General features: G+C 46.2%; 1 protein-coding gene across 3 annotated transcripts in view; it reads right to left on the reverse strand.

Moving 5' to 3' along the window:
• Positions 1-6,764: 6,764 nt before the first annotated feature.
• Positions 6,765-21,158, reverse strand: part of PRKCQ (protein kinase C theta) — a 61,712-nt gene continuing 47,318 nt past the window's right edge. For all 3 annotated transcript variants that reach the window (XM_084809071.1, XM_084809073.1, XM_084809072.1), the window contains 6 exons: positions 20,210-20,301; positions 14,859-14,921; positions 13,224-13,362; positions 9,473-9,661; positions 8,773-8,901; positions 6,765-7,512 (listed from right to left, as the gene is read on the reverse strand). In XM_084809071.1, coding sequence (XP_084665197.1) covers positions 7,357-7,512; positions 8,773-8,901; positions 9,473-9,661; positions 13,224-13,362; positions 14,859-14,921; positions 20,210-20,301 — 768 coding nt within the window. In that variant the 3' untranslated portion in view covers positions 6,765-7,356. The remainder of the gene's footprint in view (positions 7,513-8,772; positions 8,902-9,472; positions 9,662-13,223; positions 13,363-14,858; positions 14,922-20,209; positions 20,302-21,158) is intronic.

The raw sequence follows: 21,158 nt of genomic DNA on the forward strand, positions 1-21,158 counted from the left end.
TGTTGTGAGATTCTTTGTTCCTTGCATGAATGTACAAAACTCGACCTGTTGCAATGAGTGGAAATTTTGTAGCTCATGATTTGGGCCAATCTGTCCCAAGTCTTGGATGGAAGAGGAGCCAGGCTCCCCTTTCACTTGTGATTGATGACCATCATGTCATGCTACAGTTTCCTTTAAATAAAAGCAGCAACTGTGTGACTAAATGATGACACTGATCTTGCCCTACTGATGCTTTTCAGAAAGTGAGTCACCATCAGCCCAGCTGCCTGGCTGCCTTCCAAAGGAGGAGGTGTTATTGCAAAACATATGCAGGAAGGAAGGAAAGGCTAACTTGCTTTGTGTGAAGCCAGTAGCCACAGCTTGATTCTTCTCAGGGCCAAGCAGGCAGTGGTGTAGTGGAGCCAGGGTTCCCAGAAACACAGCGCCAGCAATTTTTTTATTAGTGGGGATGCTGATGTCATCTGCCGCTCATGTTCCCAAGACTTCCCTGTTCCCTCTGAGTTTAGCTGCAATCCTCACAGAAAAAGAAAGGGGCAGGGAATTAATTTTCACAGCGCTTGCAAACAACAGAAAGAAGAAAACATGAACCCATTTTCATGTTAAGTACACCCATACTCCCGCAGTAATTACACCCATACTCCCGCAGTAATTACAGCCGCCTGCCCCAATAGGTCTGTGTCATGCCTCCCCTAGAGGACTCTTCCTCATCTGACAAAGAGAGCTTACCAGACTAGGAGCCAGAGGGGGAGATCCAGGAAGTACCATGCCAGCCTGATGATGAACAGCCAGATCTCTGGAGAACTCAGAGTCTGAACAGGAGCAGGTCCCTCCCATAACTCCTCAGGAGAGGTGTTGGTTGAAGAGACATGCATGGCTGACTCGGCTTAGGTGCAGTGCTCAGTTGCAAGCAAGGGCTTTTTGAGAGGAGGGCAACTAAGGCCCTTGATTAGTTGCAGCTGGGAACTCGGTGGAGTCCGAAGCTGACCAGCTTGAAAAGTATTGCAGGAAGATGGCCTCTTTGCTGGAAACAGAATGTGCCTCTGGCTTATGCTCCTGTGTGTGGGTTTCTCTGTGCTTTGCATGAATTCCCTGATTTATTACCTGGACCATGCTCAACCTTGCTTTCTTGTCTGCTCCGTGATTTATTTGGCTGCTATTCCTTCTCGGCTTTTCTGACCTTGCAAATTACTAATGGCAACCTTATGGCAAACATCCCAGGTTTGGTATACCAGCCTTTCCAGCTCTGAACTTAACTCCTTCTCTATTTGGCTGTCTACAACCTGCTTTCTGATGGCTGGAAGCCCACACAAATCAGCTACGAGTCCAAAGAGAATTGCAGAGCAGGAGACCCTATCCTGTTTAGCTGCTGCTTTTGGGGTCAAATTTAGGGTCAAGGCTGGGAAATGGGGGAGAAAACCAACAAGTTTCAGTTCAAGGCATAATACAGTGAGAGGATGAAATTAACAAGTGGGATTTCAACAAGCACAGAGGAATATTGATCTGTATTGCTGAAGAAAGTAAACAGCACACAGGCAAATGTGCACAATTGTGCACTTGTGAATGACAGAAAAAATAATAAAAATGAAATGAACCAATCTGCACACCTCCAAAGAACCTAATAATAATCATAATCAAAAGTTGTGAATTGAAAGATTGTGCAGAAAAGGGTAGCGATCAGGCTGGGGTGGGAAGCCAGAAATTCTTCCCTCCATAGGGATGACAATAAGAGAGGGGTTGTGTTGCAAAGGTCTATGGGATACATGCTGGGATAGTGTGGGAGGGCTAAGGGGGAAGAAACAAGCCATGGCAAGGTGCAGAGTGCCTGATCATCTGTTGGGAGTAACATGGGTTAGCCTTCATGAGTTTGTCCAATACCGTTTTAAAGACATCCAAACCGGTGGCCATCACTGCATCTTGTGGAGGTGAATTCCATAGTTTAACTATGCGTTGTGTGAAGGAATCCTTCATTTTATTCATCCTGAATCTCCTGCCAATCAGCTTCATGGGATGACCCCTTTGGGTCCTAGTATTAGGAGAGAGGGAGAAAAATGTCTCCCTATCCACATTCTGCATACCCTGCATAATTTTGTACACCTCCATCATGTATCCTACTGCTCACCTGTGTTTAGACCTCAGCTACATCTCAGTCCTTTCTTCTGGAAACCACCCACTTGCTTGGTAATACTGCGCCTTTGACCATTGCCTGTTTCCTGACTACTCCTATCTTGAGTTGCTCTCTTGCGGGATCGATAGCTCTTATGCTTGACCTTTACCCATTTATTGGCTTGCCTTTGGCTTGTCCCTTAATTTGCCCTAATGCTGAGTAAGACCCAGGCAAAGCAAAACATCACTGCTGGTCTAGATGAACTAAAACAGACTCCACCCCTCTGAGCCAAATACGTGCCTCCATCTCTGTGCAGTTTGAAAAATGCATGGGGGAAATGTTGGGGGTGCCTCCCCTGGATCCCTGCTTTCAGAAGCAAACATGCCGAAAGCTAATGCTGAACCTAAGAACACACAACCCTGCATCATGGGTACTATGAGCATTCCCCCGAAACTCATTGGCACACATCTTCATAGGCAGCATTTTTATTAATCTGTACAAACCTCACAAAGATTTTTTTTAAAAAAATCCATATTAACAATTCTAATTAAACACTGCAACCCGGTGCAAGGAATGTGCACACACAGCTCTTTTATTGACCGAAGCAAAAACGACAGAACCAGGAGACCTGTTCAATTAGCATCACTGGGAATCCTTTATATATAGACAAGTAAAATGTCCATCATTATGATGGAGAAGGCCATTAGGACAGTGCGCCCATATGTTGCAAAGACCGGGGGGGCGGGGGGAGAATCTGTGCAATATGAATTTGAGTGCTGTGTCTGGGGCCCTTCGCAATGGAGACTGGGCAGGAGGGCCACCCAACGTTGACCACAGTAGAATAAGTTGGGTCAATATTGTCAGCCCCGTTGTGCGGAATGGGGTGAATGGGCTGAGAACTCATGTTTGCCTTAGGGCCGCTCGTGATATTTATGGATAAGGAAACACGGAACCAATTCCCTAGGGAGGTGGTGGGCTCTCCCACACTGGAGGCATTCAAGATGAAGCTGGACAGCCATCTGTCAGGCATGCTTTGACTTAGATTCCTGCATTGAGCAGGGGGTTGGACTCGATGGCCTTGTAGGCCCCTTCCAGCCCTAGTATTCTCTGATTCTATGAACATTTGAAGCAGGGATGAGCTCACATCTGGAGGACACCAGTTTGGGGAAGGCTGTATAAAACCGATCTGTAGATGTGCTCTGCCCATCTGCCTGGGACTTTGTGACCCACAGGTGGTGGGATTCCTTTGGGTTCCTGCAAATCCAAAGAGCAATGGATTTCTCCGTGCAGTGGGTTCACCCAGGCAGCTACATGCACAGCACAGCTATTTCACAAATATCCCATTGCACCGGTTTACCAGGCCCCAGTACTGTCAACTGGTGAATTCTGTTTTCAGTTGTACGGGATAAAGAGCTTATCCAACCAACAAGTGTAGATTATATCAGTTTCATACCACTTTAACCAGGCCTGGTGTCAGCACCCAACATGCTCTCACAAGGCCACCTGGCCTGATACCTGCCCTTGGCCTGCTGTACCTCTGAGTTGCCATTTTAAATTTCCCATAAGACCCATGATTTAACCACTTTCGGGGCATTCTGGGAAATCTGAAGTGGCCCCCCCTGTAGCTGCGGCTCCACTGTTGTAGAAGGGTGTCTATGGACTGAGAAGAGGGCCTTCTTGGAGGGCAATTTGACAAGGGCACCCTCAAATCTGGAGCTGGGCCTCAGTTTAACTGGCATGGCTCCTCCTGAAAGGAGCCCTGAAATGGTGTTTGGTGATGGGTACTGAGAATTCTCCGTTAGGCTGGAGACAAACAAAAGTCTTCAGAAGAGTCAGTCACTGGATAGAGCCAACAAGGCGGTAAGCATCAAGGATTAGATCCAGACTTAGATCAGAGCTGTTGAAATCTATGGGAGTTCAATTAGTCCTGACTAAAGCTCCACTGATTTCAGTAGCTCTACTCTGAGTATGACTAAATCTGGATCCAACGGCCAGATTGCATGTTACAGATCTGGCAAAAAGCCTTGCTGTTCTCTCCCCTCCCCCCAAAAGTGTGGTTAGTTGTACACTCCTGCACTGGAGAATGGAAGTGCACAGCCTACAGACATCTAAACAACATACATAGGCAAAAGATTCACAAAACAGCAGGGGAGTCATTTTGCTCCTTGTCACCATTCACAGCACAGACAATATCCAATAAGGGAACAACTGCATTCCATCTGCCAGCAGCAATCACAGTCTGGGGCATGAAGTGGATTTTCCCCTTGTACAAAATTATAGTGGTCTGAGTACCTGGGAAATGTGATATTTCTTGGAACTGAAGTGCAATGTCAGAAGATGGTTGGATATAGGAACATAAGAAGCTGCCTCCTACCCAGGTTAGAGTATTTGTCCATCTACAGCTGTGTTGTCTACTCTGAGGGCTTCAGCTACACAAGGCTGTTAATCTGCTGCATCTACTTTCAGTTTCATCTCAGAATTGAGAACTGAGCACTACACAAGGAGCGTTTCCTTTCCTGCTTGTCCCCTACATAACCTCTAGGTGGCAGCGTGGTGTAGCAGAATAGAGCAAATACACAAGAGGACATCATGCTTTCTTTTGCTGTCAGAAATAATACCCTATTTCCCCTGCTCTAAAAAAAAACTTGCAGAAAGTGCTGTTTACAAACAGAAGCAAAACTGGAGGGTCGTGATGTTGTATGAAGAACCCATAAACAACCATGAGTAGGGAATGATGAGTGCCTTGTGTAAAAAAGCTTTAACTGGTAGCGTCTTTACCAAGTCTTAAGCAGAGATCTTCATCATCACCTTAACAGGAGATGCCAGGGATTGAACCATGTGTGTGTGTATGTGTGCACACTCATGCGCCCATAAGAAATGAGAAACACTTTTAGGGCAATTAAAAACTGGTTGTCTGGAAAGGACAATTGCAAGGCAGGGCCAATGAGTCTCTTGTTTTGCAGTTGTGGCCTACCACAGGTCTCAGAAGATGGACTTTGGGCAGTCTTCCCCCACTACAATGCCTATCATTCACAATCATGCTGTCTGGAGATGGTGGGAGTTGTAGTCTAACACATCTGGAGGTCCCTGGCTTAGGGGCAACTGGGTTCGGGATTGAGATCTTATGCACAGGTCAGAAATCGCACAGGATCTTGTGTGACAGGCAAGATCTTGGGAGGGCAAGGAAGGTACACTGGGACTAATGGAAACATCAAGGATCTGCTAGAGGATGAGACCGGGTAACAGCCCCCCTGACTTTTGAGTGTTTCTCTTGGGACAGCCATGATTAAGTTAACTACAGTGGCTCGGATCCAACGAACAATGAGGGGAAGGATAAATCTTAATTGGCTTGCCCTTCTGCGACCTCTCGCACAAGTGCCAGTGGAAGACTTTTCACAGTGTGGCACCGCACTGCAATGTACCAGGGGTTGTGTTACAGGCTGAGAAACATGGTGAATAAGGAGCATTCGGGCTGTAGCATGTAAAAAAACCCCTCTAGTGGTCTTGAGAGGAGCTTGTGCAGTGTCAGTTCCAGGTTCTGGAGGTCCTTGGGGAAGATGCTCAAGATGTGATCTGGTTCACATTCTCCTTCTCAGCACTGCTGCTGGTGTCCAGTTACTGGGGCCCAGGGGGAGAGGAGATCACCGTCTCCCAAAGACAGAGACAAGACAAGGTCTGTCAAGGATCTTTGCTCCTGTTTGCTCTCTCACTACTTGCTCATTCAGAGAGGGAAGTTGAATAGGCAGCAAGAGCGAAGAGGAGATGCAGCTGGTCAAAGAGGGTCCAGGGATTGGCAGTGGCCCCTTACCAGAGGCAGCCCGTCCATATACGTGAACTAGGCTGCCGAGTTAAGTGAGGCACCAAATTCGAGAGGAAAAAATACAAATAATAATAATAAAAAACCAAATAAAATAACAAAGGGGCTTCTCCACACGGGGCTTATATTGTGTAATCAAGATTGGTTACTCACGGAAGTTTGCAGGTCCTTTACATGACATCATCAACCTCCAGGGCCCCTCCCATAGTTTATGACCTTTATCCCGCCACTGTAAAGTGCGGGGAAAGTCCAGTTCTTCTCTAGGAAGCGCTCATGAAGCATTTTACTTGCTGTGTATTTCCGTAATGGTGTTATAACAGCAGTGCCATCTAGTGGCTGTAAAATAAAACATGTAGAACTCACCAAGAAAGACAAACAGCCCATGTAAGGAGCCTAGCTTAATCCTGCAAAGAATCCGGAAGCAGAAGCCCTGGTAAGCTGTGGGATAAAAGGCCTGATGTGGTGAAGCCTGAAGATGTCATTATTTTAATTCCCATGCATGTACAGAGGGAGTATGACTGAGGCTGTGGAGGTGAGCGAGGGACCAACTGGGGATGGTGGGGCTAAATGAGCCCCCTCACCCGCTTTTTGGACCCGGTCCTCCTTCAGGCAACATGGGATATCCTTCTGCTCTGCTGCTGCTCCCAGTTGGAGGCAGGGAGTGGTATAGCCCCTTTCCCCTGAACAGCAGCTGCTTCCTTTGCCCTCCAAGGGCTGAGCCTAGGGACTGGGGGCAACTTGTTGGCCATGTCACCCCAAGAATGCAACCAGGACCCTTCTTCCAGGACTGTGCTCATCTCCTTTGTTGCTTTTATCAGACCCTCTGTGCTGATACAGTGTTTAGTTTAAAAAAAACATAACCCAACATTTTGGGCATTTTTTATTACAAATGATAATATTTTGGCTTCCGAAGATGCCAGGGGCCGGTGGGGTGGGGGAACTGCCTCTTCATTAAACAGAAAATAGGGGCAAAATGTTTCCCAGTTTGCCAAAAACCTCAGCCTAGATCTGCTCTTGGGGCTTAGGGGTGGGGGCATCTGTTACATGGTTCACCTAGGGTGCTTGTTGCTGGCAGGTAGTCTAGGGCCACCCCTGCCCCTTACTGGAGTGTGAGGTCCCAGCAAGGGCCCGACGATGCTGACCCAAGATAGCAGCCCTTAGTTTGTGTAAAGTCTTGCACAAAAATTTGTGCAAAAGGAAGAACTTCTCCAGATTTGTGTGCGTGCGTGCGTGCGTCACTATTCTCATGCAGTGTTCCTCCAGTAGGTTGGAAACAGCCCTTTGGGGAGTGGAAGAGGCTTTCCACTAGCAGAAGGACACCTTTGGATGCAAGCCACTGCCTCCAGCGGAAGAGGGGTGTGACTTCAATGGACTTGGGGACTGGCGGCACGGTTTTTGTAGCCCTCTCCGGATCTTCAAGTTCCTTCGGCGTTTCTCAGGATAGCAACTTGTCCATGATGGGGCTGGTAAAAGAGAAATTGCTGAACATGTTTTGGTCCATGCTGTTGATGAGGGTTCGGTCTCCAAGCGACAACCGGGGTTTCTCGTTCAGAAATTCCTTGTCGAAGTTGCTGCAGTCGCCTGGCGATTTCTTTCGGAGGGAGAGAGAAATTGGAGTAAGGAACAGGTAGGGAGCTCTACCAACAAGATCCTGGGTCCACAGGCTAGCCCAGCCTTCCCCAACTTGGTGCCCTCCAGATATGTTGGACTACAACTCCCATCATCTCCAGCCAGGATTTCTTTACCTCTAAACCAGGGGTGGGCAACGGGAGGCCCCCACCAGGCCCCCTGCCTCCACAGCACGGCCTCCGCTGTGGCTGCACTGCTGGATTTCCAGCAATTCTGAAGAGAAACAGGGTGTGTGAGGATCACACACCCTCTTTCCCTGCAGAATTGTGCTCCTCCTGGCGGGCTGGAAAGAGCATATGTCTGCTGGGAAATCATGTGCCCACTTCTACCTGCTTTGTTTCCCAGCAGGATTTTTGCCATCACTACCATTGGAGCACAGATGCTTGAAAGGGCAGACTTCTTTTTCTGACCATGGATCTCCCTCTCTGTGGGCGGAGAGGAAATTTGCTACATCCAATGGCCTCCTGGGACCTCCTCTCAGGAACCATTGGATTGCAGTCTAAACAGCAACAAGGGAGAGGGTCTTCTGGGTGGTGGCCTCCCAGTTATGGAATGATCTCCCTGATGAGGCCTGCCTGGTGCCAACATTGCTATCCTTTCAGTGCCAGGCCAAGACTTTTCTCTCTTCCTAGGCATTTGGCAGCATGTGATGAGTTTTAATCGATCCTGGATTCATTTTATGGCTTGGCTGATTGCTCAAAGTCATTTTCAGATATATGTTTTCTCTGTGTATGCTGTCTGTTGTATGTTTTTAAATTTTGCATATTGTGTTTTTAATGTTTTTAATCTTTGTAAACTGCCCAAAGAGCTTCAGCTATGGGGCGGTATAAAAATGTAAATAATAATACAACAACAACATTAATAATAATAATTGTTACATTTTCTTTTGCATTGTTTACTGCCCTGGGAACCCCAGTGGTTGAAGGTATGGTACATAAATGTAATAATTAATAAAAACAAACAAATTCATAAATATTCCCCTTCCTTGTGAAGGTGCTCCCAAACAGACGGAGTTCTATCTAACCCTGTTTTGAAGCATTTTGTGTTTTTAAGTCGTTCGAAGCATGGCTAAATATCAGTCAGCCTCGTCCTCAAGAAAGCTCAACACTCAGTGAAGGATTGTGTGGCAACATCGTCCTGATGTCCTGCCATTTGCTCTGTTAGCTTTGCAGAGGAGCAAAGAACGTGGAAAGGGAACAAAGTCAGGGTTAGTTCTTCTCACCACTCTGGGTTTGAAAGGCGGCTCTACGGCTCTTTCTTCCACTGCTTCCCAGTTGATTTCTTGGAAGAAGGCATGGTGGCGGATGCTCCCTTTGGCTCCCAGCCTCCTCTCTGGTTCTCTTACAAAAAGCTGGAAATCGACAGAAGGCTACATGAAACAGCATGCAGAGGTTCACAGCAGTGGTCCAATTCAATAAGGTATCTCATGCAGGGATCCCCAAGTTTTTGGGACCCGTGGGCACATTTGGGGATTTGAGGAACTGCTGTGAGCACTAGCACAAAGTGGCTCCCAGGGAAGATGTGGCTAGTCACATACTGGCTGTTGTGTGGGCCTGGCTAGCCAAAAGAGAGCTAAAGAGGAGGTGGAACTAGCAAGGCAAAGGGGAGAGGGGAGAGAAAAAGCAAGGCTAGAAGCTAGAAAAGGAGAGAAAGAAGACTGCCCTAACCTTTCCCATGGGTTTTCTTAAAACAATTTTTCTGAAGGGGACAGGGAGGGGAGAGTTTTATGGATGTCACTGGAGGTCCCCGTGGCTGCCACGTTGAGGACCCCTGATCTAACGTGTTCCCCCAACCTGGTGCCCTCCAGATGTTTTGGACTACAATTCCCACTAGCCCCCATGAATGTCGCCAATGGTCAGCTGTGGAGAAATAATCAGAAAGCGATGCTGCTCGAACCAATCCATCCCTGCCCTTGACCTCACCTTCACTAAGAGGTCCCTTGCATCCTTGTCCAGGCAGCGAGGATAGAACGGGCTGTCCATGCGGATCGACTGGAAGAGCTCCTCTTCGTTCTGGCCGTGGAAGGGAGACTGGCCAATCAACATCTCGTACAGAAGGACACCAAAGGACCACCAGTCAACAGACGTGTTGTATTTTTGCCCCAGCAGAATCTGTCGAGGAAAGAGGGTAGAGACATGAAGGAACGGGGAAGCTGAAACAGGAGAACCTGCCTTCTTATGCTGAGCCAGCCCATTGGTCCACCTAGCCCAGTATTTCCAGTTCTGATTGGAAGCAGTTTTCTATACAGAGGGCAGAGCTTAGTCCTGGGACCCTCTGCATGTGCTCTATGACTGCACTACAGCGTATCCTCGCGTTAAGTATAGCATGTAGCCCCTGCATGGTTGGCAAAAGGATCATGACCACCACTCACAACCTGTCCCTTGGTCCACACACAAGTTCACAGGCTGAGCGTGATGGTGACACATTCTTCCCTGCTCCTTTTTTTGAGTTCCCTGCAGGACAGAAACTACATGAAGGTTGTGCTTAAGGAGATTGCAGCTTGTAGCCACCAATATATGACTCATTCAGCAAATCCCTTTTCAAAGTCAGTAATGTGGCAAAGAGTTCCACAGGTGAATCATCTGGTTGCCTTTACTGATTGATTTATTTAGGAAAATGCCTGTCATGTTTTTTTAAAATGACTCAGATGTTTATACAGTTCTTAAAAAGAAAAGGTACTAAAAAAATAACAATAAAGCCAACATCTTATAAAAGTTTAATTAAAATAAATGCCCATTAATTAAATTAATCCATGAGAAGCTTTTTGGAATAAGGATGTCTGTTTCTGGCAACAACTAGAAAGGAAAGAATGGCCACTTCAAAGCCATCTCTTGAACCTCATTGAACATATTAACAGAATGCATTGATTTATAGCACCATTCCCCAACCTGGTGCCCTCCAGATGGGTTGGATTACAACTTCCACAATTGGCCATGTTGGTCATGGGGATGATGGGAGTTGTAGTCCAACCCATCTGGAAGGCACCAGGTAGGGGAAGATTATTTATACAGCTGCTGAGAGGTCCACAGATATGTCTGGACCCATATCACCCAACAATCTTGGCTCCGAAATGCCAAGGGAAGGCAGATAGATATTGGTCCAAGAAGGATTTCTCATCCATGAACCTGAAAAATGAATTTGGGAAAAGAACAAAATGTGCAAAATCCTGTGACTTAAACTGGCCCTGTTTTCATAACATACTACGAGTGCAGAATATTCCATTCCGCTGGGCTGCCTTAGAGGGAGAGGTGATTCTTGAGGCCCTCTGCCTCAGCTGGGCTGAGACAAACTGCCATTTAACCCTTCCCCAAATGGTCTTGGCTGCCTGAGAAGGAGAGGTAAGACAGTGAGGCCCGCTCCCACCAGCCCGGGTGGGTCAACTGTCATGTGACTCCTTCCCACAGCTGCCTCCATCAACGCTTGTTGCATTAGAGAGAGAGGTGAGAACTCCTCCGTTGGCCTGGCTGGGACCAAGGCCCCATCTACACAAGCCTTTTAATCCAGGGAGGCTGCGAGTTGAGGACATCCAGGACAGACGACACAGGTTGCCACTTTGCAGCCATCTGTGGTTTTCTCCTGGAAAATGCGGATTTCCAAGGAGGCGTTTTGCTGCGATATTTTTAGTTTGCTGCGGGTTTCCCTGCAGTTGCGAACCATCTGTCCCTTCCTCAAACTGACTTCGCATTTTGTAGTGGACATGTTGTAGGCAATGCATAGTGCTTGCGTCACTCTGTGATGTCCCTTTACTTCCCGTCCCTTTGCAGCTGTGCAGTTACAGAGGCACAGAGAGGTGTTTTTATCACAATTTTTCACATTTTTGCAGCTTTGTATCTTCGCAATGGTTGCTTTTGGACTCAGTGCCCAAGGGCCAGGGGGGAGGGTGTTCAGGGAGGACCAACATCGCTCCTGCCACCATTTTGGAGTGATGGGTAGGCACGTACCACTCACGCTTGTGAGTGCGAAGCATCACGAGAGTCTCAGGCTAGGGAACTGACAAACAGTTGGCGTGGAAATGAAGGAGCACAGAACACCCACTTTTTACCTAACGAGGGACGGACAGACACAACAGAGCCCCTAAAGTACAAAACAGCCACTGAAGCGTCGCGCTCCCATGCTTACAGGGCTGCGCGTTTAAGTATAATGGCAAAAAAAGGGCACGGCGGAGTCTGTTAGGGAAGCCTGCAGTAAATCGCGAGTGTATCCCAGCAGAAGCTAATTCGAAGCTGAAATGCTGCGCAGTTGCGACAGAGTGAAGGGTGAAAGTGGGGCCAAGTAGACGGGGCCCCAATGTCACTTGGCTCCTTCCCTCCCAGAACAGCCTCCATCAACACCCATTGCACTTGGCTGCATTACAGAGAGGGGAGACAGCGAGAACTCCGCCATCATCTTGGCTGGGGCCAACTGTCACATGATTCCTCCCTTCCCACAGCTGCCTCTATCAGTGAACATTCCACCTGGTCATTCTGTAGCCGTAAGAAAGGTTTGGTACCTGAAATTGCTTATGATCTTCTTCCTTCCCCATTCTCCCCCTGTACTCCTTTTGTATCATGTCCCTTAGATTGTAAACCACTATTATAAAATGTTAATCACCTGCAGTGCTTTGGCAGAAAGGCAGCATATAAAATGTAGTCAATAAATAATACTGAGTTTCCTTAAGTATACAGGAAAAGCGCCTCCAGTAACAGGCATCCATTTAAGGACATAAGGAGAATCCTTAAATCAAGTATTCTGTTTTGAAAACTTAAAGGAAATTTATTGTTCAGCAGTGCTGACAAAGAAATGAAAGAAACATATTACTTCCATATCATAGCTGGGATGTTTGGTAAAGATAATAGTTCATTGTTAAAGACCGATGAGCTTAAATTCCTTTCTTTATTAAGCATTACACGTACCTGCTCAAAAGGATGCATGTAAACATTAGGGACAAGAGCAGAGATTTCAGGATGAGAACATGTGTCCTCTTCTTCTCCTGTTGGGTCAGCTCAGAAAAGTCATATGGGGAAGCCATTTTACCCTTTTGTTTTTAAGCAAGGTGTGCTCCCAAAACAATTTTTAGGAAGTTTTCAAAATGCGTTTTCCTTGTTACAAACACATGGTATTTTTTGTATATGTTCTATGTTCTCATTCCATATCTTGTTAGCGTGTACAGATTGTTAAATATTTTGAAGTAAAAGGTGGAAAGAAAAGCCTGATCTCAGAGTAGTTCCTCTTAAAGAATTGTTGAGTGTTTATACTGCAGAATTTCTGAGAGTCTATATTGCAAGACAGAACACACAAATCCTTAGATGACACTTTGCACTGGGGAAATCAGTTAATTTAGGTCAGGGGTGGGCAACTTGTGGTCCTCTAGATGTTTTGGCCTACAACTCTGATCAGCCCTGGCCAGCATAGCTGATGGTTAAGGATTCTGATAAACAATGCCCTACAATTGTAGATCAAAATTATCCGGAGGGCCACAAATTGCCCACCAGGGCCAGCTACATACAGAAATCTAGGGCCAGCAACATACAGAAATCACATCTCAGAGAATCCCCAGGCAAAGCCAAGTTCATCACACTTCCAGCATCTGATATTGAAGGTGGGAATTCCTCTAGCTTCCTCTAGCTGTGGAGTTTCCATTGGCTATCATGACTAATAGCCAAGAGACATCGTGAGCAATAATGTCACACCTACCTCAGGTGCAATATAGTCGGGGGTTCCACAGAACGTGCTTGTCTTGGCATCCCCATACATGTTTTCTTTGCACATCCCAAAATCGGCAATCTTGATATGCCCTTCCTTGTCTAAGAGAACATTATCAAGCTTGAGGTCTCTGCAAGATAGGAGCAGGTTAGGTATCTTCTTTGAAAACGCTCTTCTCTTCAAACACAACATGTTACATAATCTATGGCAGCCTTTCCCCAATCTGGTGTCCTCCAGATGTCTTGGATGACAACTCCCGTGGCCAATGGCCATGCTGGCTGAGGGATGATGGGAGGTTTAGTCCAACACATCTGAAGGACACCAGGTTGGGGAAGTTTCATCTATGGGATATTGCCACATGTACTAGGTAGGGCCAATTCTCACATCATATTTGTGTAAATAACACTGCACTTCATAAAATCTGTGAATTTTGTCATTATTCTTTACAGCCCCGGCCGGGTTTTGAAGGGTCCTTGGGCAAGACACCCTCAATGGGCCCCCTTCCTTAGTGAATCTACCTTCTTACGCCATTGTCACGAGTTGCTATTGCTCCTCACTCTCTTTCTCATCATCGCTACCACTTGCTTGTTTGACAGGCAGAGAGCCAGGGAGCAAGGAGGCCCTGGCATCTCCTGCTCCTCTTTCTTACCACCACCTTTGTCTGGGCCAGAGTGAGAGGCAGGTGAAGAAGCACGTTGCAATGCAACTCCAGGGGGCTCACGTCACCAGGCACTGCGAAGAGCACACGCTTTCTCATAAGAGTCCGCTCCATTGCCGTCTTCTCCCTTGCCCTGGGCCAGCTACCTCACTGCTGTGTGTCGGCGTGCACCATTTTGATATCGCCCATGTGCTTCAAGCTGGAGGAAAGGGCTCAGAGGCTTATGGTCATCCAATGCAGAGTGGGAGGAGCAGCGGAGGTGATCTTCTCCTCCCTGATCTTCCTGCTCTGCATTTTTGCTGGATGGGCTTTTTTGCCCATCTAGCTGGGGCGCTTTGGAGAGGAAGGGAAGGAGGCTGGAGATGCCTGGGGATAGCTTGTATCCTGGCCTCTCCAGTCCCCTCCCCTCTCCGCCCACAGCAACGCCCGCTTTACCCCCTCTGAGTTTGCATTCCCGACCTTGGAGACGCAGCCGGCATGGTTCTTTCTGCACTGGCTGTGAGGGGGAGGGGGAGGTGGGTTGGAGCACGGATTCCTGGATCCATGGTCAGAGCACTGTCTCCGACTTCAGATCCAGGAATCTGAAATATCCTATGGCCCCTCAGATGCTCCTTTAATAAGTAAAGATGAAACAGACTTCATTGGTCTGGCTTCCCAAATGGACTGACAATTCTGCAATTATAATTCTGCAACTGCAGTGCTTTTCTGTAACTTTTGTACAGTCTGCTTATGAATATTAATGTGGATGTCCTAACCGTAATACATTGGATACATCCAGCATCTCAATGTTTATTTTGTTGTATGCATCTAGGTTATTCTCCACCCTTTTCTTTTGGGACAGACAGTCATTCCACCTTATAATTCTCAGAGAATTTCTGGCACTCTGATCCTATGCACATCTATTTGAAAATAAACCCCAGAAATTGGAATACACACACAAACTTTCTGGTTTAGAATGAAAGTCCTACCTGTATACAATTCCTTTGGAATGAAGGAATTGCAAGCCACAAATGATTTCAGCAGCATAGAACCTGAAAAAAAACAACCCAGAGACATTTATTTTCCACATTAAGAACATAAGAAGAGCCCTGTTGGATCAGAACACAGGTCTATCTAGTCCAGTATCCCACTCTTCTAGAAGCCCAGCCAGCATAGCCAATGGTCAGGATTGCTGGGAACTGTCATCCAAAATATCTGGAGGACCACAAGTTGCCCACCTCTGCTCTAACTGCTGCACCATACTGGAACAAGCCAAACGCAACTTGACAGTTGTCTATGGTGGGCCACTTGGAGCTCAATAATTATCCCAGTTTCGTAGCCTGCAAGCTTCAGGCAGAAAGAAGTCAATACACAGGTGGTGGGTTGCATTTGGCTTGCCAGGTCAGAAGGGTGTGCAAGCCAGTTTCTAATGATTATCACCCCTGGCCACCACTGTGAAGAAAACCCAAGAATAAAAATGCCAGTCTCTTAAAAAAATATTCCCTTTCTCTGGCTCAATAGAATTGAAAATAAGTTTTCCCTTTCTGGCTACTTATGCATCACCAAAAATAAGAGGACAAATGAGGTCACATCTACAAAATTATGCATGGTGTGGAGAATGTGGATAGGGAGACATCTTTCTCCCTTTCTCAAAATAGTAGAACCCAAGGTCATCCTATGAAGATGATTGGTGGGAGATTCAGGACAGATAAAAGGGAGGACTTCTCCATACAGTGCAGAGTTAAACTATGGAATTCGCTACCACAGGATGTAGTGATGGCCACCCATTTGGATGGCTTTGAAAGGGGGTTAGACAAATTCCTGGAGGAAAAGGCTATCAGTGGCTACTAGTCTTGAGGGCTATGTGCTACCTCCAGTACCAGAGGCAGTGAGCCTATGTACACCAGTTGCTGGCGAACATGGGTGGGAGGGTGCTGTTGTACTCCTGTCCTGCTTGTGGGCTCCTGGTCGACAGCTGGTTGGCCACTGTGCGAACAGAATGCTGGACTAGATGGACCCTTGGTCTGATGCAGCAGGGCTCTCCTGATGTACTTATGTTTGCATAAAACTCCTTCCAGCTCCAGTTGGGAGGAGTTTTATGCAAACTGCATTCCAGTGGTTGGTGGGGCTGAAAGCAAAGAGGGTGTGCCCAAAATATCCCCAGTGCAAGCATATTTCAGCTTAAAGCTACTAACTAAGCATTAGGAGAGGTATGCCAAATTTTAGGAATGCAAAAAAAACCCTGCAAAAGCCTGGAAACCAGCAAAGTGTTAGTGGTCAGGAGAAAGAAGTGTGGCCATCTGAGGAACTTTAGGGAGTATGGATTCAGACCCTAAGTGGGCCACATTTTGCCCATGGGGCAGGAGTTCGACAGCAGATTCAGTCCTAGTCAGCTGGGCTCTGGAAACTGTTTGCAATCACAAAGGCCAAGTCAAAGAACAATTGGGATGAAAATGAAGAAAATGCATGCCTCTGAGGATGTGCAGAGTTCCCTCACCAGTGAGAAACCATTGCCCATGTTGGGAATATTGCAACATCATCTGCAATTTACTGGAAGGGGGCAGTGTTGCAGTTAGTTAATTCATGAGAATTTTGACCACAGCTAGCCTCAGGATCCCTATAGCCTACAGGGTGGTTTTCTGCGATTTCTTCCTTTTGCTCCTCCCGTTCCCCCACCCCCCACCCCCTGCCCCAACCTCCACCATTGCTGGGAGCACATGTATTTGCTCTCTGACTCTTGCTGGTGTAATGGAACACAAACTGGACAGACCAAACTGTTTTGAAACTCTACGCTGTACCTGCATTGTACATTGTGCATGAGTAAAACTGTTTTCTTTCCTTCACTAAAAAAAGGTGTGGTCTCCTTTATTGTTCTAAAATACCCTGTGTGCGTGTGGGACTGGTGAGCGCTCAGTCTGTTTTGCCTTTTTGTTTTTTTCTCTGCTAGTTGCCTTTCTAGCAGGAGGCATCATTGCTAAATAATCTCATCAACCCCCACATCTGGAAGCCCCTTTTGCAGGTCAGCGGGGCATCGTTTCAGGAAGGCTGGAGTCCCATCAGATCTCTTTTTCGGAAGTCCAACTCCGGAATCACCAAACATGTGAGTCTCGACATCCAAAAGTCACCTTCGCTCACACTTCCCTCTCCCGGCAAGAATGAATAATTTATTTCAAGTAGCTCTTCAATCCAAACAAGTTTCTAAAGTGGTTTCAATATTGATTTTTTAAAAATCTCCGTGGTGGCACAAATATGTTTTTTATTTGCTCAGGTTTTCTATTTGTTTGAATTGTGGCTTGATAATTTTTCTTTTAATTCTCAGTTGGTGTTTGCTTTTTATTAGTCCCCCCCCTTTTAATTTTAAACATTCATGTGATTCATTCAGGTGAAGGGTTTGTGGTGGTGTTGGTGGGAGAGGGGTGTTGTTGTTTCCATCTTGTATTCCTGATAGTGACTCAGTGCTCTTGAAAGCAGTTCAACAGATATAATCATATTAATATTTATTTTCATTATGTAATATTAATATTTAATATTAATAATATTTTATATTTAACAATATTTAATATTAATATTAATAATATTTAATGTATGGATTTCCTCTCTGTGGAACTCCCTGCCTGTTGATATCAGGCAGGCACCAATGTTGTTTTGTTTTTGATGTCCACTGAAGACATTTCTTTTTAAACAAGTCTTCGCTGACCTACGAGCCACAGCATTATTGGCATACTCTGACTTTAAATATTTTAATTCTATATCCCCCTTTCTTTCTTTTATTGTCCACTGCTCTTTTTAGATATAGAGTGGCGTATACATCCTACAAATAAATAATAAATAAATAACTACAGAATATATAAAAAATGCCCTTCAAACAAACAAACAAACAAACAAAGGGCATGTATGTTTGAAACACAATAGTTCTAATATGGGATAGTCTTCTCATGGGACCACACTACCACTGAGTGGACTTGCAGGTTTCTTTGAAAACACCCCCAGGTCAAAAGACAACCTGTAAATGGAAAGTTAAAACACCAGGGAGAACGTGCTGGCTCCATACATGTGATCCTCTACATGAATTCTGAGGAGACTGACTGTACCATATCCTTAACTGTATATTTGAACAATCTTTTCAAACATTCCTGTATGGACAGTACCATACATGTTTGGTATGTTTGGCATGTTTGAACAATCTCTCTAGCTCTGTTCAGGGATTTGCTTGAATGCTTGAGGGCTTAAAGTGGGTAAAACATACCAGCCCCACCTCCCTTCCCTTGAATCTGCAAGGTCCGAACAGCAATCCCATAGAATCATATCATAGAATAGTAGGGTTGGAAGGGGCCTACAAGGCCATCGAGTCCAACCCCCGGCTCAATGCAGGAATCCAAGTCAGAGCATCCCTGACAGATGGCTGTCCAGCCTCGTCTTGAACGCCTCCAGTGTGGGAGAGCCCACCACCTCCCCAGGTAATTGGTTCCGTTGTCGTATTGCTCTAACAGTCAGGACGTTTTTCCTGATGTTCAGCCGGAATCTGGCTTGAACCCATTATTCCATATCCTGCACTCTGGGATGATCAAGAAGAGATGCTGATCTTCTCTCTGGGACAACCTTTCAAGTCCTTGAAGAGCGCTATCCTATCCCCCCTCAGTCTTCTCTTCTCAAGGCTAAACATGCCCAGTTCTTTCAGTCTCTCCTCATAGGGCTTTGTTTCCAGTCCCCTGATCATCTTTGTTGCCCTCCTCTGAACCCTCTCCAGTTTGTCTGCATCCTTCTTAAAATGTGGTGCCCAGAACTGGACACAAGACTCCAGATGAGGCCCAACCAGTGCTGAGTAGAGGGGAACTAGTACTTCCCGGGATTTGGAAGCTATGCTTCTATCATCAATGCAGCCCTCTTTGCAGTCACTTGAGCGCATGTAGAATTCTCCCTGGTCTGTGGTCACGTGGAGGGTCCTGTTCGTTGTTGTTGCTGTTGTTCAGTCGTGTCCGACTCTTCGTGACCCCATGGACCATAGCACGCCAGGCCTTCCTGTCCTGTGCTCTCTCCCGGAGTGTGCTCAAGTTCATATTCATTGCATTGGTGATGCTATCTAGCCATCTCATCCTCTGCCCTCCCCTTCTCCTTTTGCCTTCAGTTTTTCCCAGCATCAGGGTCTTTTCCAGAGAGTTTTCTCTTCACATTAGGTGGCCAAAATATTTCAGCTTCAGCTTCAGTATCTGTCCTCCCAATGAGCACTCAGGGTTGATTTCCTTTAGGATGGACTGATTTGACCTCCTTGCAGTCCAGGAGACTCGTAAGAGTCTTCTCCAGCACCACAGTTTGAAAGCATCAATTCTTCAGCGCTCAGCCTTCCTTATAGTCCAGCTCTCACAGCCATACATTACTACTGGGAAAACCATAGCTTTGATTAGATGGACCTTTGTCGGCAAGATGATGTCTTTGCTTCTTACTATGCTGTCTAGGTTTGCCATAGCTTTCTTCCCCAGGAGCAAGCATCTTTTAATTTCATGGCTACAGTCACCGTCTGCGGTGATCTTGGAGCCCAAGAAAATAAAATTTGTCACAGCTTCCATTTCTTCCCCTTCTATATGCCAGGAAGTGATGGGGCCAGATGCCATGATCTTTGTTTTTTGAATGTTGAGTTTCAAACCAGCTTTTGCACTCTCCACTTTCACCCTCAACAAGAGGCTCTTGAGATCCTCTTCGCTTTCTGCCATTAGGGTGGTATCGTCTGCGTATCTGAGGTTGTTGATCATTCTTCCGGCAATCTTAATTCCGACCTGTGATTCATCCAACCCAGTGTTTCTCATGATGTACTCTGCATATAAGTTAAATAAGCAGGGTGACAATATGCAGCCTTGTCGTACTCCTTTCCCAATTTTGAACCAATCGGTTGTTCCATGTCTGGTTCTTACTGTTGCTTCTTGACCCTCGTACAGGTTTCTCAGGAGACAGGTAAGGTGGTCTGGTACTCCCATCACTTTAAGAATTTGCCACAGTTTATTGTGATCCACACAATCAAAGGCTTTAGCGTAGTCAATGAAGCAGAAATAGACGTTTTTCTGGAATTCTCTTGCTTTCTCCATGATGCAGCGAATGTTGGCTATTTGATCTCTAGTTCCTCTGCCTCTTCGAAACCCAGCTTGTACTTCCAGTGGGTCCTGCTCAGGTTCAAGCAAATGTGAACAGAGCTCTCTTTCAGACCTTGCTGATTGAACACGGCAAGGTCTGAACTGGGGGTGGGGGCGGAGCCAGGGCGCATGGCCCAGTCGCTCCCACGCATTCAGGCAAATGCCTGAACCAGGTTTCTGTGTCCCCAGGAATGTGCAACAAAAAGACACCACCTTACCTTGCTCTGCCAATGTCAAACTTGTGACAGATCTGGATATGAAACATTAGGTCTCCACCGTTGAGATACTCCATTACAAAAAACAGGTTTTCCTAGTAAATGAAAAAAGGATGTTATATGCGATATTAAGTAATGAAACATCCTCTAGGCCTGTAGATAGTAGAAGACTAGAAATGGAATGTTGTCTCACCAGCTGCTTTCTTGCAAGGAAGCATAACGGATGAACATTGCTTCATGCTCAGAGTATTTATTGTACCCATTCTACAGATGGTGAACTGAGGCAGCCTCAATCATCCCTTTGACCCTCCCTCCATGCTTCAGGTGAGCAGCCTTTTAATTTTTTTTTTAAGTGTTGCTTGAACTTGTCATATACAATACTTTTGACATCTTTTTTTTAAGAGAACTATTTTGTGCGTGTGTGCAGACTTAACATAGCTACATTTATTTATTCATTCATTCATTCACTCACTCACTTCACTTCACTTCACTTCACTTCACTTCACTTCACTTCTATACCGCCCAATAGCCGAAGCTGTCTAAGGCCCTATCATTGCAAAATGTCTGGCTATACAGGGCCTTGACAGAGCTATTGTCAGGGTGGCTGTTATAATGCATGTGAACCACTTAGAACACAATGGACTTTGTATAAATGCTAAGGATAATTAGTAAGAAAATAAGAACATCAAGAGAGCCCTGCTGGATCAGACCAAGGGTCCATCTGGTCCAGCATTCTGTTCACACGGTGGCTAACCAGCTTCCCACAGGAAACCCACAGCCAGAACATGAGTTCAGCGGCACCCTTCTGCCCATGTTCCCCAGCAACTGGTCTACATAGGCATATTGCCTCTGATACTGGAGGTAGCACATAGCCTTCAGGACCAGTAACCATTGATAGTCTTCTCCTCCAGGAATTTGTCTAACCCCTTTTTAAAGCCATCCGAATTGGTGG

This window comes from Heloderma suspectum, chromosome 7 (assembly GCF_057233095.1).
Source record: "Heloderma suspectum isolate Gila_16-S chromosome 7, 16-S_ref, whole genome shotgun sequence".
Classification (NCBI taxonomy): Eukaryota; Metazoa; Chordata; class Lepidosauria; order Squamata; family Helodermatidae; genus Heloderma; species Heloderma suspectum.